Source organism: Carcharhinus amblyrhynchos, chromosome 22 (genome assembly GCF_965287045.1).
Source record: "Carcharhinus amblyrhynchos chromosome 22, sCarAmb.v2.hapA, whole genome shotgun sequence".
In the NCBI taxonomy this organism is placed as follows: Eukaryota; Metazoa; Chordata; class Chondrichthyes; order Carcharhiniformes; family Carcharhinidae; genus Carcharhinus; species Carcharhinus amblyrhynchos.
Genome location: NC_137345.1, coordinates 36,739,182 through 36,757,800, shown reverse-complemented (window position 1 = coordinate 36,757,800; position 18,619 = coordinate 36,739,182). Strand labels below are relative to the sequence as shown.

General features: G+C 46.7%; 2 protein-coding genes across 2 annotated transcripts in view; both read left to right on the top strand.

Moving 5' to 3' along the window:
* The window catches only part of LOC145357059 (leukocyte surface antigen CD53-like), a 53,698-nt gene extending 49,389 nt beyond the window's left edge, over positions 1 to 4,309 (top strand). Inside the window, exon 8 of the mRNA XM_080210131.1 lies at positions 1,613 to 4,309. Within this exon, the coding sequence (XP_080066257.1) occupies positions 1,613 to 1,684 (72 nt within the window). The 3' untranslated portion in view covers positions 1,685 to 4,309. The remainder of the gene's footprint in view (positions 1 to 1,612) is intronic.
* Positions 4,310 to 5,446: 1,137 nt separating this feature from the next.
* LOC145356780 (protein SSUH2 homolog) lies at positions 5,447 to 12,040 on the top strand. The gene is made up of 2 exons (XM_080209646.1): positions 5,447 to 6,138; positions 10,993 to 12,040. The coding sequence occupies exons 1-2, from the start codon at positions 5,447 to 5,449 to the stop codon at positions 12,038 to 12,040; spliced, it is 1,740 nt and encodes a 579-aa protein (XP_080065772.1).
* The last annotated feature ends 6,579 nt before the right edge of the window (positions 12,041 to 18,619 follow it).

The window sequence follows — 18,619 nt, the reverse complement described above, 5'->3', positions numbered from 1 at the left end:
AAAGGTGGTGGGGTAACTCTGTTAATTAAGTGACATTAGTAAAAGTTTGAGTGATGTAAGAAGTCACTTGTGGGAGTAGTTTATTGGTCTCTAACAATAGCTACACAGGAAGAAATAATGGAAACTTGTCAGAAAGGCATGGCAAGAATCATGGGTGATTTTAATCTACATATAGATTGGACAAGTCAGATTGGCAATGTTAGCCTGGATGATGAGTTCATAGTGTGAACTCAGAACAATTTCTTAGAGCAGCACATTCAAGAGCCAGCCAGATGATCGGCTACACTCGGTCTGACCTCAATCAGACCGGATTAGTTGGTGACCTTACAGTAAAGGAGCCTCTAGGTAGCAGTGATCATAACACGATTAAAATTCACATTTAGTTTGAGGGAGGGAAGAGCGGGTTCAATACTATCATTTTAATTTAAGTAAAAGTAGTTACGAATGTGAAGACAGAGATGACTGAAGTGAGCTTGGAAAATAAGTTAAAGGGACAGTAGAGACAATTGTGCCAGAATTTTACCACCTCGGTCGAGTTCAATAGATAATGCTGTTCTCCGAGCCTCGCCCGGCCCGATTCCAGGATGGGCATGCGGTAAAATTCGACTGTTGATATTTCATAACACTCAGCAAAGATATATTTCAGTATGAAAGACTCCAGGGGGAAGGCTAATGTAGATCTATGATTAATTCAGGAAGTTAAAGATGGTATCAAATTGAAAGAAAAAGTACACAATACTGTGATGATTAGCGAGAAATCAGTAGGATGGACAGAATGTTGAAGCCAGCAAAAGGAGGATAAAATTAGAGAATGAGAGAAAACTAGTTAGAAATATACAAACAGGCAGTAAGAGATTCTATAGTCCTTAAAAGGAAAAGAGGATCGCAAGTGTGCGTTGGTCTTCTAGAGAGTGAGTCTGGGCAATGAATAATGGACAGGAAGGAAATGGTGGATGAATTGATCAGACATGTTGTGTCTGTTTTCACTGGCGAGGATACAAATAACATCCCAGAACTGATTGTGAGTCAGGTGAACGAGAGGAACTTCAAACAATTCCTATCACCAGGGAAAGGTTATTGAGAAAATTACTAGAACTGAAATCTAGCAAATTCCAGGTTCTAATGGATCTTAAAGAAATCGATGCTGAAATAGTGAATGCCTGGTTTTAATTTTCCAAAATTCCCTCGAATCTGGAAAGAACCATCAGATGGAAAATAGAACATCTAACTCAAGAAAGGAGGGGGGGAGAAAGCAAAGAAATACAGGCCAGTTAGCCTATCATCTATCATTGGAAAAATTCTGGAATTTATTGTTAAGGAGTTTGTAGTGGGAAACCTTAATGCAACCAGGGTGGTTTTATAAAAAGAAAATCATGTTTGACTAATTTATTAGACTTATTTGAAGAAGTAACAAGCAATATTGATAAGGGGAACCTTGTGGCATACTTGGATTTCCAAAAGATATTTGATTGGGTTGCTACTCATTGGGTAGGAAGTAACATATTAGCGTGGACAATGGATTGGTTAGCTAACAGTAAGCAGAGAGTGATAGGTCATTTATAATGTGACCATAGAATGGAAAATGTTAACATTTAGCTTTTACTGCCTTCAGGTACTCGGCATGTCATTTGCTATGACCATGTACTGCCACATCTGTAATAACTACAAGTCCTATGACAACTGAGCTGATGCTGTCCCCCCAGAGAACAGAAGTCATCCTGGGGGATTATAGATATATCTGCGATCATCATTTCTGCTCTTCTGAAGACTATGACTTTGCTTGTTTCCTGCTGCTGTCCATTACCAACCAGATGGTACCAGTTTCAGCTGTGTGAATTGGATCCCCCTTAGTGACAATGTGTCGGTGCCACATCTCTGGCACACCTACAGCACCTTTCAATCATCCCTTCGGACTTTGATAGCAGCTCTGCAAGGAATCAAAATCAAACTGGCTACTTAGTCTTCTACTGTTTATTTTGTTGAGGAAGTTCGGAGCTTAATAATTCTGCATTTGACTGTCTGCCAGGATAATGGGCAGGCCCACTATCTTGGCAAGTATCAACGGGAAGTTCAACAATGGTACATGGACTAGACGGGATGTACAGTGCAAAATCAGGCCTTTCAGCTTAAATTCAGGCCAATATTTATGTTCCACATGAACCTCCTCGCAGTCCTCTCTATCCCATTCTCATAGTAGATTCCCCCTATTCGTCTCCCTCACACACAATCCAGATTCCTTTTAAATGCTCCCATGCTAACCACTTTTCTAGTAGCAAGCTCCAAATTTGAACTACTCTCACTAGAAAAACAGTTTTCCTTTGGGTTGTATTGATGTCTTTGAATTTTGTCTCCTGTTCTGGTCTTCACCCCAAGAGGATGCACCTTCCCTGTTACCAAATCCCCCATCATCTCAACCAAGTCTTTCCTCAGCCTTCTCTATCCCAGAGAGAGAAATCACAGCCCATTCAATCCTCCCTGGGGTTTACAATCGCTCAGCTCTGACGTCACCCTTGTAAATCTTTTTTCTACCTTCTCCAGCGTCACCATATCCACTTGATCATACGGAGACCAGAAGTGTACATAGTATTTCAATGTGATCTAATCACACTTTTATATGAGGTCAACATTGTTTCTCTGCTTTCCAATTCTACCTCAGTAGAAATTGACTTCAGTATTTGGGTTGCATATTTTTGGCTTTTTTAACATTGTGAGTTGTAATGATTTTTGTAGCCATTACTTTGCTTCTCTGAACCACTTAGACTTCCATTTTCCTTAGCGAGTAAGTTTATTCTTCTTATCAGAATGGGCCAGATTATGCTAATGAATTATAATTGGAGTTGTAACTCCCAGAGACTGGAAGGGACTCCTCACTGCCGTTTGGGTTTAGCTGACAGCACAGCCAGGCACAGTCAGTGAGGAAAGTTATATCTGCTGGAAGTTTCCACACAAATTCTCCACGTGGCCAGCTCCAAAATGGAGATGATCTTTTCAGGCAGGACAGATACAGCTCAGAGACACTGTACCGGTATCGTTTACTGGCTGCCCCATTTGCCAACAATTCCAACAGTGTGTGAAGGAGATCATTGGCATGTTTACCAATCCTTCAGACTCACCTCAACATCTTGATAAAAAGCTCTCATTGGCTAAGCATTGTATGTTCAGATGAAATGAAGGGTGCTCTCCCAATAACATAGTGAGGGGTGAAGGAACACCAGCCACATACTATCCACAGCATGCACCTGCAATGCTGGTTTCTCCCATTAAAAAGTCTGACAACACCAGGTTTAAATGGCATTCACCTGAAGAAGAGGGAAACCTCGAAAGCTAATGAGTTTACTATCAAATAAATCGGTTGGACTTAAACCTGGTGTTGTCAGACTTTTTACTGTGTTTACCCCAGTCCAACGCCGGCATCTCCACATCATGATTTCTCCCATTGCATGCACGATAAATAACTGAGAGTCAAAGGACAATGCAGCCCAGCCCTGCCCACTGCTGGGATCACCTGATCCCAATGGAAGCCAATGTGTGTTTAACTGGGCCACCGAGTTTTCCCAGGGCTGGAAAATCCCCGTGGAAAGGCCCACAAAGCAGCATCAAAGGGGATTTCCCCAACCATCCAGACTCTGATAGTGACAGAAATGGGGCAGGATGGTGGCACAGTGGTTAGCACTGCTGCCTCACAGCGCCAGGGACCCAGGTTCGATCCCCAGGTTGGGTGACTGTGTGGAACTTGCACGTTCTCCCCATGTCTGCATGGGTTCCATCCGGGTGCTCCGGTTTCCTCCCACAGTCCCAAGGTGTGCAGGTTAGTGGATTGGCCATGTTAAATTGCCCCTTAGTGTCAGGGAGACCAGCAGGATAAATATGTGGAGTTATGGGGATCAGGTCTGGGTGGAATTGTTGTTGGCGCAGGCTCGATGGGCCAACACTGTGGGAATTGTATGATTGAAGATTAGTTTTAATGAACTGGGTGGCCTATACACAACTTGGACTATTCCTACTAAGCAACTGTATTAATTTGCTACTATTATCAGGATGCTTAAGTTTAAGAATTTAAACATCACAATAGAATGAGTTGTAGGGAAGAATTGAGTTGTGCGTTTTCCAAATTATCCTGAGTTCAATGACTGTTAATCTAGTGCACACACACTGGAACCAGTTACATAATCCCGTTACAATCAGCCTTAACACATGTTGCTTCATTGTACACCTTCAATTGACCCAATGGCCATTTAAGATTTAAATACGGTTTCAGAATAACGTGTTGGAACCACTTCATTCTCGAGTGTAGATCAGTTTGTGAATAGAGTCAGTTTAATTGCCATTCAGTTTAATGATCCAGATCCAATTAGTGACACATTGGCCAGAGAATTCCAGTCTTTCACAGCAGCGGAATTCCCTGGTCCTGCTGCAGTGAACAGAGATTTGGCTGAGTGCCGAATTTCTCCATCCTCACTCGCACCGGCAGTGGAATGGCAGGAGAATTCCAGCCATAGTTACAGGATACAAGTGCAAAAGATATTATCCAAGCCTTAAGAAAGGCAATCACAACTTGAAATGTCAGTTTGTAGTTTCTTTGTTCCCATTCAATGGTTCCCCCTTCAGGAAAAGACCTTTAGGCACAATGCAATTCCCAACTGGAATGGAAATGACTGGATAATTTACTATTCAGTCATACAGATACTGCTGAAAATGACCTTGATTATTTTTTGCACAGTTACCTTTCTATAATTAACATCACTGCAATTTGTTGAGATATCGTTCTGCTTTGATCAAGAGAATTTGCTGCATTTTCAGTATCAAGTTGATTTGTATTTTATTAAAGTCTTTTCCCAATTAAACTCTGTAGTCTGTTTGCTGTGGTACGCACTTTAAACAATGCTGAGGAAATCGGCTCTGTTTACTGTAAAAGTAGATAATGTGAATCCTGTTGTAAACCCAACCCCACCTGTAACTCCCTGGTGGATTCTATTGGACAGATAGGTCGTGGAATTGAAGTTATTGCTAAGTGGCCCCCGAAACCCTGCACAATTTCAATAAAGACTTTTCTGCAGGGATAACCAAGCGGCAGTGAATGCGCTGCTTTTACCAGAATTGTGACACATTGATAAGAATCGAGAGTGAACATTCTAGGAACCTGCTAAAGAATTGATGCATGTAAGATACAACCAAATAACATTCCTGCTCACAACAACTGTCAGCAATTGAGTTCTATTATTTTTAATAAAACAGATCAACCACAAGGCTGCCCAAAGGCACAGAGTGGCCTCCTTCCTCCATCCCGTGGCATCAGGATGTCCCTCTTAGCAGTTACCGCCTCCGCAAGAGCCCGTAGCCAGTCATCCGCCAAGCCGAGGGCTTGTTACCCACCTGAAATACTCTTCTGCCTGTACTGTCTGGTGGGTGCTGCAGCCATGAGGCACACCTCTCACTGCCTACCTTGATGTCTGTCACCTCATTTCATCAGGTTACCATCGGACACACCGCCCACTACCCTCTGTCCCCCTGCTGGTCCAGTGCCCAGCACACTGCTGCCCCTGCTGGCCCAGTGCCCAGCACACTGCTGCCCCCACTGGCCCAGTGCCCAGCACACTGCTGTCCCCACTGCCCAGTGCCCAGCACACTGCTGCCCCCACTGCCCAGTGCCCAGCACACTGCTGTCCCCACTGCCCAGTGCCCAGCACACTGCTGTCCCCACTGGCCCAGTGCCCAGCACAGTGCTGCCCCCACTGGCCCAGTGCCCAGCACACTGCTGCCCCCACTGGCCCAGTGCCCAGCACACTGCTGTCCCCACTGCCCAGTGCCCAGCACACTGCTGTCCCCACTGCCCAGTGCCCAGCACAGTGCTGCCCCCACTGGCCCAGTGCCCAGCACAGTGCTGCCCCCACTGGCCCAGTGCCCAGCACACTGCTGCCCCCACTGGCCCAGTGCCCAGCACACTGCTGCCCCCACTGGCCCAGTGCCCAGCACACTGCTTGCCCCCCCCACCAGCCTTGCACCTAACGCGCTGCTACCCCCCACTGGCCCCATGCCCAGCACACTGCTGGCCCCCACCAGCCTGGTGCCCAGCACACTGCTGCCCCCCCCTGCACCCGCTGGCCTGGTGCCCAGTACATTGCTGCCCCCGCCGGCCTGGTGCCCAGCATACTGCCCCCCCAAACTAACCCCCCCCCGCCCTGCTGGCCTGCACACTGCTGTCCCCCGCTGGCCTGGTTGTCCCTATCCGAAGGTGTTTCACACTGGTCAGTACCTAAGTGAGGGTATTATCACATTATTTCATGGATCTACAGCAGAATTAGGAAATGTGCCCCGTTTCCACTCTGTCCACCACGCAGGCACATCACACAAAATTCCCACCAGTGAATAGACTAGGTCTAAATTCTCAAGAGTTCAAAAAAAAGGATGTAATGTATCAGAATCATGGGGGGTCACAGTCTCAGGGTAAGGGGTCAGTTAACAGGACAGTAATGAGGGAAAATGTCTTCTCTCTAAGAATCTAAGACCTCAGAGTAAATTTTTATAAATTATGCATATATAACATGACTGAAGCCATGCCTGGCTATGACTTTTGAACGATAGGAGCAAATCTGGCGGTATCAAAGAAATGTGCACCTAGTTATCTCTTTATAAACCATAATGAAGCTTGTGTCCTGCAGAGATCAAGTTCAATGGGAACTATACAAAGACCATCTTCATTTTATAAGCCAGATCAGGCTACTGGAGTCGACAAGTCTGCTTGGACCAAGAGTTCTGCAGAGAACTTGCTATACTGTCTTATCGTACTGTAAATCAGGCTGCTATCATCCATCTACGAAGCAGCAAGATAGATAGAGGGGCTGTGTCCACGTATGAAGACTAATTCTAATAGAACATCCATACCATTGCCTGCAACATTGATTCACCTTTGTATGTCTATCTCATCATGGAAATATGAATTATCCAGCATCAGTCTTCATCCTGCCAATCTCTGAGAAAGAATACACCAGCCGGCTTTGATTCTGGTCTCTGGAGTTACATGAAACAATAATTCTTTATTCCGTGATCTTTGCCTGGAAATCCTTCTTTCTCTATCCCTCCCTCTTCTATTGTACAAGTGAAAAGGAGGCAACATCACTACATTCTTTCTATGCTTCAGTGAGTACAAGTGAATTAATCCCATTGAGTTCATCTTATGTCTGTGAGGTTATTAATAGAAGATTGGATCACACTGAAATTGTGGAGTTTGGAAATATGCCACTGCTTATAAAAAGGGAACACATCAAATAGTTACCTGTTTACAGAAGGTTGGTGAGAGGAGATATCAGTGCTGTTACATCCTTTCTTTAATGATGCAAAGAATTGTCAATTATTGGAATTCTCTACCCCAGAGAACTATGGATGCTCAGTTGTTGAGAATATTCAAGGAAGAGTTTAGAAGAATGAGAGGCGAACCTATTGAAATATATAAAACCCAAGAAAATTTTGGGTACTTAGGAATATGGCATTATTGTGCTAAGGTGTAGCTCGGGTAAAATTCAGCCACAATCTTGCTGAATAGGTTCGCAAGATAATATGATCATAAGAAATAGGACCAGGAATAGATAACTCAATCCTGGGGCCTTCTTCGCTCAGCAGTAAGACCCCGTTTGATCTGATTTAACCTTAATTCCATTTTCCTGCCAGATCCCATTCCCCTTGACTTACTTATTGATCCAAAATTTCTCCAACTCAGCCAAGAATATATTCAATGACTAGTCTCCCTGCTCTCTGGAATTCCAATGACTAAGAATCACCTGGGTGAAGAAATTAGTCCTCATCTCTGCCTTAAATAAAAGGCCCCTTATTTTTTAAGCTATTCCCCCTAATTCTAGATTCTCCCATAGGGGAAATAAATGAGTATAGGCTTTTTGGAAATCCAAACACACTATTGTGTCCCCTTTACTTACCTGGCTGTTATATACAAAGAACAAAGAACAACCCAGCACGGGGAAACAGGCCCTTCGGCCCAACGAGCTTGCGTCGCCATCCCAACAAAGCATCTTCCTACCCCTACCTTGTCCCATGTGTATGCGAATGGTACCCCTATTGTAACCAGATTCAGGGGAGAATATTGTTGGGTCAATTTCTCAAAGAACTCTATGTTGACTCTGCATCATAGCATTATGATTTTCTAAAATGCCTAGATACTACTTATTCTGTACAACCTTTCCTCATAAGACACCCCCTTCAATCTAGGAATCAACTGAGTGAATCTACTCTGAACAACTTCTAATCCCTCCCTAAGTAAAGACAGCAAATTAGAACCATAGAACATTACAGCACAGAAACAGGCCTTTTGTCCCTTCTTGGCTGTGCTGAACCATTTTTCTGCCCAGTCCCACTGACCTGCACCTGGACCATATCCCTCTGCACCCCTCTCATCCATGTACCTGTTCAAGTTTTTCTTAAATGTTAAAAGTGAGCTCGCATTTACCACTTTGTCTGGCAGCTCATTCCACACTCCCACTACTCTCTGTGTGAAGAAATTCTCCCTTAATATTCCCTTTAAACTTTTCCCCCTTCACCCTTAACCCATGTCCTCTAGTTTTTTCTCCCCTAGCCTCAGCTGAAAAAGCCTGCTTGCATTCACTCTATCTATACTCATCATAATTTTATACACCTCTATCAAATCTCCCCTCATTCTTCTATGCTTCAGGGAATAAAGTCCTAACCTATTCAATCTCTCTCCGTAACTCAGTTTCTCAAGTCCCGGCAACATCCTTGTAAACCTTCTCTGCACTCTTTCAACCTTATTAATATCCTGCCTCTAATTAGGTGACCAAAACTGCACACAATAACTGCACACAATACTCTAAATTCGGCCTCACCAATGTCTTATAGAACCTCACCATAACATTCCCACTCTTATACTCAATACTTGGATTTATAAAGGCCAATGTACTAAAAGCACTCTTCACGACCCTATCTACTTGTGATGCCGCTTTTAGGGAATTATGTATCTGTATTCCCAGGTCCCTCTGTTCTACTGCACTCTTCAGTGACCTACAATTACCTTGCATGTTCTACCTTGGTTTGTCTTTCCAAAGTGCAATACCTCACACTTATCTGCATTAAACTCCATCTGCCATTTTTTAGCCCATTTTTCTAGCTAGTCCAAATCTCTCTGCAAGCTTTGAAAACCTTCCTCACGGTCCACTATACCTCCGATCTTTGTATCGTAAACAAATTTGCTGATCCAATTTACCACGTTATCATCCAGATCATTGATATAGATGACAAACAACAATGGACCCAGCACTGATCCCTGTGGCACACCACTGGTCACAGGCCTCCACTCAGAGGAGCAATCCTCCACTACCACTCTCTGGCTTCTTCCATTGAACAAAGAACAAAGAACAACACAGCACGGGAAACAGGCTACCGTTAAGGGGTCTATAAGTGGATCCCATCAGTGACACCCATCCTTTGCTATTTCTTGGAGCAGAGGCCTCAAGGGGCCAGTGAACTCATTCCGTCAATTTGTTATATTCCCATATATTTATCCCAAACTATCAGAGATGGTGTATTTACCCCAAAATCATCATTTACCCTCAAACTATAAAGGGTGGTGTAATTATCCCTAATCCATGAGGGATATAGTATTTAGTACCAAAACATCAGGAAAGAGAGGTCACGTAGAGGAGAGGTAGTGGGGAGAGAGGTTATAGGTTGTGTGGAGAGAGGCAATGGGGAGAAGATACTGGGACTAATCATGGGATAGAAAGATTGTTGGGGGAGAAAAGCCCCGGGCGTTAATGTTGGGAAAAATTTTGCCGGGGCAGAGGTCAGGGAGGTCAAGGGTGACAAATGACTTGGATTATCCACAGATCCCCAGGACTGGTGTATTTGCCACCAAATGATCAGAACTGGTGCATATATTCCCATAATCTTCAGTGAGGTATATTAACCTCTCACCCCTCCCACCTCACTTTTCTTTCCCACCCGCTCCCAACCCCTTGCTGACCATGAGGTCTGGTGTGTTTAGATCCTAATCTTCAGCCCTGCTGTGTTTACCATCAGGATTTAGAACATAGAACACTACAGCACAAACAGACCCTTCAGCCCACAAGTTGCGCCGATCATATCCATACCTACCAGGCCGTAGAACTATCTATAACTCTCAATCCTATTAAATCCCATGTACTCATCCAGAAGTCCTTTGAAAGACCCCAGCGAGTTCGCCTCTACCACCACCGATGGCAGCCGATTCCACTCACTCACCACCCTCTGAGTGAAAAACTTACCCCTGACATCTCCATTTCCCATTTGGAATTCTGCCAGTGATTGTTCATTGTAATATTTCATTGAATGTCTGGCTTCCTGGGAATGGCTGTGACTGCCTCACCCACTCTTTGTCCCCAATGGCCTCTTGACTCATGGACTTGCTGAGTCCAAGGAGAGAGAAGGCCGTGATGGCAGACTCTGGTACCCATCGCCGGGCAGATTGGGTATATGGAATGGCAGCTACTGGCTAATCTTCTCTGCATCGTTCCAATTTTAGTACATGTGCTGCCGATGCAAGCTAACATGTAGAGTAACAGAGTGGAGGGCATCATCACAGTGCCAACATAATGTCACCTTGTGTGTCGTAGATGAAGAACTGTGTGACATCATAATCTGCTGAGCCTGCACAACCTGGGGCCCACAATCTTCTCTCTCAATACTGAGATGCTCTGAGTTCTTTTCAGGCCAAGATATGCCAGAGAACATTCCAAGATGTTCGCACGTGCTTGATGACTGGGGAAAATGTGGTAAGAACGTATCACAAGGAGACAAATTAGCATTGAGGCATTGAATGGGAAGTTAACTAAACTTACGAGGGAGGTGGAAGGAAAATGCTGATAGGGTGTGATGAAAAGGAGTGGGATATGTCTTGTGGAGATTAGGGATGTTAGCAATGAGTTGTCAGGCTAACTGGCTTGTTTCTGTGCTGTGTAGACTCAGTGTAATGCAATCTACTTTCTTCTAAAGGATATTCAGGTGGTCAGAGGACTCCCATCTCCAGAAGGGGTCCAATGATTTGCTGTGTGCAGACCCTCATGATTGGACCTATATTCCTGCACCAAGAGCGGTTAAGAAGCCTGATGACTACGAGTTACAGAACCCTGTGCAGACTATAACTCCAGACATCCTGACAGAGGAGGAGGTGAGGAAAACCTTGGCGGCCTGGGTCAGACGAAAGCTAAACTATAAAAATGATTTGGTTCGAAAGATGGAGATTACAGAAATCGTACCATCAATAATATTTTACTATGTTCTGGACACCTTCATTGAGCAAAGGGCTTTGAAGTTCTCCTACCAGGCAAACCCAGTTACTGGCGCTGTGCTCCCACCCAACAGGAAGCTGAAAGCCTGGGACGTGCAGTGTTTACCTGGCAAGTACTTTCAAGATGAAACCAAGTATTTTCGCATGCCCAACAGTGACAAGAATGGGATGTGTATCAGCTGCTACGGACGTGGTCTCATCCTTTGTGCAAGGTGCTGGGGTTTGGGTGAAATTGTCAACCGGAAGGTTTCTTCCCCTCAGAGAGGTGGGAGGGTGAACCTGTGCCCAGAATGCACAGGCAACAACACAGCCGACTGTGAGAAATGTGCAGCCATTGGCCACATTCCGTGTATCCGGTGCCACGGCAAAGGTAAGGTCTGGTACTTCACCAACCTGAAGGTGGAATTCCTGACCCACAACAGTCACAAGCTGATCGCTGACCAGGACTTCCCTGTCTCGGCAGTGCCCAAGGCCCAAGGGCTGATCGTACATGATCATACCGCTGACTTACTCATGCCCATCAGTACCTGTAGTGAAGAAGAGGTCAACCTGGCATCTCAGCACCTGGTGGAGGAGTCCCACTTTGCCTGGCCCGATTCGCGGATCATCCAACAGAAGCACACCCTCAAGGCTCTCCCCGTCAACAAGGTCCTCTTCACCTGGGAGGAACTGAGCGGCCGCTTCTGGATCTATGGCACCAAGCGACAAGTTTGCTTCAAGAATTATCCTCTGAAGAAGGCTTGCTGGCCTTGAACGTGAGGAGGGGGTCAATAAACCAATGCTTTCATGGCTCTCCCACATACAAAGAAAAATGAGATTGGAAAATAAAAAGGAAATGCAAAGGGCCGTGTTTTCAATGTGTTTTACTTTCTAATAGTAAAGGAGAGAGCGCTCAGTAATTGGAATTTGGAATGGATCAGGTTAAAGGTGTCTGTCCACATTCTGGCTCACCATCACCCTTACACACTGGCCTGTCTTCTTCCAATGTTATTGTCCCAGAGCTTTGGGGAAGGGACCTTGAGGAAGAAGGGGACGCCAGGAGGGTATTGGTAGGGGATCCTTGATGTGTCAGGCCCTCCCAGAAATAGGAGATTCCAGGGCTATATCCAGATTAGTAATGGATATCCAGGAGTGTCTCGGAATCTGATCTGCCTGCCTGCTGGAAACTGAATCCATCAAATTATTCAGATGAAATCGGGAAATTGCAGGAGATGAGATAGAATTGAGTCACTGTGCCAACGTTTATTGCTCTGTTTGGAGTTTGTACATCTAGAACACAGAACCAGGATTGAAACTACTCCCTAAAATTAAACTTGGAAAGTACATAGGCCAAATGGCATCCAAGGGAGGTATGGGTTCAGGGGCAAGATGGATAAAATTATACTTAAGCTGCTTTCTTGCGACTTATATTTTGCATTCTAAGTGTCGATCTCCAATATCTACGCGTGTGTGTCACAAAGGGTACAAAATCATTGTCCAAACCAACATCTCCAGCCCCTCAATGAAAGCATTAGCCGATGTCACCACATCTCGGCATGGTTAGCATCACAACAAGGGGTGGTTACCCCGGTGCCAATAGTTTATACTTTGCTGTAGTCACATTGGTAAAATTGTCAGCAATCTCAGGAATGATTTTGGGGGGGGGGTGGGGGGCGCAATCGGGCCATCGCTGAAGTTGGCAGCGCTGCCGGGAGGCTGCCCATGTGCAGGGTCATGCTGAAACATAGGGGGGGTGATTCTGCCACCCTGCTATGGTAATTTGCTAGCTCAGTGTGGTGGGAGAACCTTGCATCCGGGCATGCCAGCGGAAATACCAGGAAAGTACTTTACATCTTTACTTTGAATCTGTTTTGCGGGTGCTGGAGATGGAGGGGGGTGGGGTGGGATCTGCTGGGAAGGGTGGGGGCAATTGTCACTGCTGGGGGGGGGGGTGGATGCTGGAGTTCAGGGCTGTCCAGGACAGGGGGTGCCGAGGCTGGCCCGGGAATGGTTGGGGGGGCTATAATCAGGCCGTGAGGGATGGTTGAGGCTGGGCTGGGAATGGTCGGGGTGTGAGGCAGCCCTTGGTTGGGCTGTGTGTGGGGGGGGGGGCGGGGGGTGGGGGGGAGGTCGGTGCTGGCCCAGAATGGTTGGGGAGGGGCCACGATAGGGCCATGGAGGAGGGGGGGTCCAGGGCTGGCCCCGGGAAAGGTCGGGGGGGGAGTTATTGGGCCAATTGGAGGGAGGGGGTCAAGGTTGGCCCAGGAATGGTCGGGGTGGTGGTGGGGGGGGGGGTGCCGGTGATCGGGCCATGGGAGGGGGAGATCGAGCCTGGCCTGGGGATGGTCGGAGGGGGCGGTGATTGGGCCAATTGGGGGGTTGAGGGTGGCCCAGGGATGGTCAGGGAGTGCCACTATCGGACCATTAGGGGGGGTGGGGTCAAGGCTGGCCCAGGAATGGTCGGGGGGGGGGGGCAGGGAGGGAGCCGTAATCGGGCCATGGGAAGGTTTGGGGGTGGGCAGCACTGCAGGGGTCCTGGACTGGCCAGCAATCGAGATGACCACAAATAGGAAGTTGACAGTTTGGGGCCACTGCGCGTGCACAGAGGACGGCTGGTTTCAGCCTCCAGAGCGGGAATAGGCCCTGCCCCTGAACTTTAATGACATTCGCACTGGTGGCCTCTTTAGTGCACAAAGTGTGGGCGATTCTAGTGTGAATTCCCACTGAGAAAAACAGAGTGATTCACAATACGCCTGCTCCAATTCCGGGGGCGGGTGAGGCTCGGGGAATGGTGTTCTCCATTGGCCTCGGACAGGATCGTACCAACCTCGGGTGGACGTGCCAGTAAAATTTTGCCCTTGGAACTTTCTTGGGAGAATTCCACCCGTGAAAGGTGCAGTCAGTGATTCCAGACTTCTCCAGGAGGGTTGCCATTTCCCCCAATCCCAGATTACAGCACATGGGAAATCCATTGAATTGAGAAGAACATGTACACTTACACCATTAGCCTCAAGCACAACAACTTACATTCATATAGCACATTTAACAAAGTAAAATATTTCAAGGCACTTATCAAAACTTTTGACAAGGTTACACCTCGTTGGCACTAACTTCAGAGTTATCGCCAAATACCTACACTCAGCCCAGGCCACTCATTTTATATTTACTGAATGTTAAATTTCCCTAGAGTGAGAATAATCCATATCCTTCTAAAAATGTGGACTTTAAAAAGTTTGCTTACCTTTATCTTTAATTAATTTATTAATTATCAGTTATTTTGAAAGCTGAGTATTTGTGGAAGGTCTACACCTCGCTCAGAACAGTACCATGACACAGTGGCTAGCACTCACATCGCCAGTGACTCAGGTTCGATTCCTGGCTTGGTTCACTGTCTGTTGGAATTTGCACATTCTCCCCGTATCTTCATGGGTTTCCTCCAGGTGCTCCGGTTTCTTCCCACAGTCCAAAGATGTGTGGGTTAGGTGCATTGGCCATGCTAAATTGACCCTTAGTGTCTCAAGGTGTAGGTTAGGTGGGTTTTCAGGTTAAATACATGGGATTGCAGGGATAGGGCTTGGGTCTGTCAGAGAGTCGGCACAAGCTTGATGGGCCAGTTGGCCTCCTTCCTGTACTGTAGGGGATTCTATTCTAAGTCCACTTCAGGACTTGATGGTCACAGGAGATATGTTCATAATGTGGCCAAAGAGGTAGATGGGTGGCCTGTAAATGCTTCCAATGCACTCAGTGGAAGGCAGGAAGAGTAGCAGAGTTTCCTGGTCAGTAATACCAGTACTTGGCCAAGTGTAATCATGGAGCAACTCATTGGGTGTCCATGGTTTCCAATGCCCTGTTAGAGCATGCAACCCAAAAGAGGATCTGAGAATAGAAATTAAAAATGGAGGACCAGACGATTTTAAGCCCCTGGTTTGAGGTGGGTGATTGGCTGTCCTCCAGCTTGTGGTGTCACTGCTGCTGTAACCAGGATATCCCACTGGCTCCCGGTTTAAGCTGCTGCCTTAGGGGAGGAAGGGCTTTGTCCGAGGTCAGAGGTAAGAGCTACCTGCTTCTTCCCTGACCAGTAAGCTATGCTGTTTCTGGTTCCCATACAGGTGTGATTATTCCTGATAACAGGCACCGTGACACTGGCTGAATTAGTTTTCCCTGTATCTTAAACAACATGTAAATAATATAACCTGCTGCTCCAGCTGCCTTCTGGAAGATTCTAATATGAGAGAAAGTGGGCCAGTCCTGGGGTTACCATCTTCTGCCCCCTCAGGCTCCCACAAGGACTTCCTTGGAGCTCCATTTATTCTGCTCCTTGACAATGGGCTGAAGTTAAAGGGGAACTGCTTCTAATATCATCCTGTCCTACAACCCTGCCCATTTGGGCAGGGCCACATTTTTTAGTATTTACCCAGTTTCTCAGTCTCTATGTTACAGATTTGGTTTAGAACACTGCAAGTATTCCCGACAAATATCTATCCCTAACCTAAATGCCTCCGGAGCTGTTCTCTGTACGTAGACAATGTTAAGAGTTCCCTTACTCTGGCACTTTGGAAAGTGCTAAAAAATATAAATGGATCAACCTTTTAAACCATCTGAAAGAATCCAGAGAGTGATGTTATTGTTGGGGGAGGGATGATGGTATGTGAGGGTAGTCACTGCGATGCAGGAGGATGGCAGGTACAGGGAGCTGGGGGACACGGCGAGGGCCTGATCCCTTTGTGAGCTCGAGAGGGCAGAGCCTTCTACACGTGCTCTCCTCCTGCTGCCGAGGTCAGCTGACAGGCACAACTCCCAGAAAACATTGCAGGGCATCCGTGCCAGCTGCTGACCTCACAATGCTGCCCATGTGTGAAGTGAATCACAATGAGGCCACAGCAACATCCCACACATCATTGTGTTAGCTCTTTGAAACCTACTCCTTGGCAGTTTTCAAGCAGCATCTACCACACCGTTCCTGAAGATTCCAGCCTGATCTGCTTCTTTTTCCAGTAAGATGCTTCCACCTATTCTTTCTTGTATGATTGAGTTAACTGCAATGCTGTTGTTTCCTTATCTCTCCTGCACTCTACGACAGTGAATTTGGTGTTCATTCAAGAAGCCAAGCGACTGACAGGGAACAGAACACTTTGTGCTTGAGACACAGGAGATTCCAGGTGGGGAGGATAGAGCTTGGGAAATATTACAGAGTAATACTCTCTCAAGCACTCCCTACATTTGACTGCAATATCCTTTTCTATTGCCCATTTAATGGGACTACACTCACCTCCTTCCATTCCATTATCTACACAATCTTCTTTTCCGCCCTGAACCAATACTCTGGAATTTCACAGGACCTAACCCTATTCCTGTCTATTCCTCATCTACATGTTGGCTTTCAACATCCAATCACAGTATTGGACTGTCCGAAACCCAGAGCTGGACAAGCAGAGATTCCCTCTCTAATTGAGCATTGGAAAGACTGAAGTTATTTGCCAGAATTTTACCACCTCACCCACCTGAGCCTTGTACGATCCTGCCCGTGGCGAGCGGAGAATGCTGTTCTGCAAGCCTTGCCCACCCTGGACAGGTGAGGCGGTAAAATTCCAGCCAGTAATTCTCTCCAGTCCGAGCTCTGAACTCCATTCACTGGACATCACCTCCCTCGTCTCCCTGATAATTGTCTGCGACTGCATCAAACACTTTTCAGCTTCAGTCTCATGTTTGACACCGAGGTCAGATTCCGATAATGGTTTAATTAATATTAAATGGAATATTACAGGAAGTGCAATAGAGTTCACCCTTTCCTCTATTCTGCATGTTCCTCTTTGAGTTCCCTCAATACAATGTTGCCTCTTGCAATTTAGAATGTACATTCATATCAGACATACAGCCCAGAGAGGTGGGGGCGGGGTGGGGGTGGGAGGTGGTCTTACCCAGATACTAGCCCTCAGTGCACTATAACCTTAGACATTAACCATTCTCCAATGGGCGTCCATGGTGGCTACCACAAGCTTGAGTGTTTATCTTGGTGTGAATTCCTGCAAACAGCCCACAGAGCACAAAGCCCCATGTTACAGAGCAGCTCAGGGTGAATCTCAACACAAACCACTGCGTCACATTCCACAGTTCCTTTGCAAAATGCATTCCAGAGAAAGGTTTGCAATGGTCTCTGCCCCGCCATCATCATCTCGAGAGCAATGTGTGGAATGGCTGGGATTGCGGGCAAGTAAAGGGAGGGGTCTTCTTAGCACTAGTCAAGCTAGGTGCTATGCATGCCCAACACTAACCATTCCATCATTAGGGACCATTTCCACAGCCCCAAGATCTGGAATCCAAACCTTTCTCTCTCCAGAATCCAAACCCCCTCTCTCTCTCGCTCTCTCTCTCTCCAGAATCCAAACCCTCTCTCTCTCTCTCTCTCTCTCCAGAATCCAAACCCCCTCTCTCTCTCTCCAGAATCCAAACCCTCTCTCTCTCCAGAATCCAAACCCTCTCTCTCTCGCTCTCTCTCTCTCCAGAATCCAAACCCTCTCTCTCTCGCTCTCTCTCTCCCCAGAATCCAAACCCTCTCTCTCTCGCTCTCTCTCTCTCCAGAATCCAAACCCTCTCTCTCTCGCTCTCTCTCTCTCCAGAATCCAAACCCTCTCTCTCTCGCTCTCTCTCTCTCCAGAATCCAAACCCTCTCTCTCTCGCTCTCTCTCTCTCCAGAATCCAAACCCTCTCTCTCTCGCTCTCTCTCTCTCCAGAATCCAAACGCTCTCTCTCTCGCTCCCTCTCTCCCCAGAATCCAAACCCTCTCTCTCTCGCTCTCTCTCTCTCCAGAGCCCAAACCCTCTCTCTCTCGCTCTCTCTCTCTCCAGAATCCAAACCCTCTCTCTCTCGCTCTCTCTCTCTCCAGAATCCAAACGCTCTCTCTCTCGCTCTCTCTCTCCCCAGAATCCAAACCCTCTCTCTCTCTCTCTCTCTCCAGAATCCAAACCCCCTCTCTCTCTCTCCAGAATCCAAACCCTCTCTCTCTCCAGAATCCAAACCCTCTCTCTCTCGCTCTCTCTCTCTCCAGAATCCAAACCCTCTCTCTCTCGCTCTCTCTCTCCCCAGAATCCAAACCCTCTCTCTCTCGCTCTCTCTCTCTCCAGAATCCAAACCCTCTCTCTCTCGCTCTCTCTCTCTCCAGAATCCAAACCCTCTCTCTCTCGCTCTCTCTCTCTCCAGAATCCAAACCCTCTCTCTCTCGCTCTCTCTCTCTCCAGAATCCAAACCCTCTCTCTCTCGCTCTCTCTCTCTCCAGAATCCAAACCCTCTCTCTCTCGCTCTCTCTCTCTCCAGAATCCAAACCCTCTCTCTCTCGCTCTCTCTCTCTCCAGAATC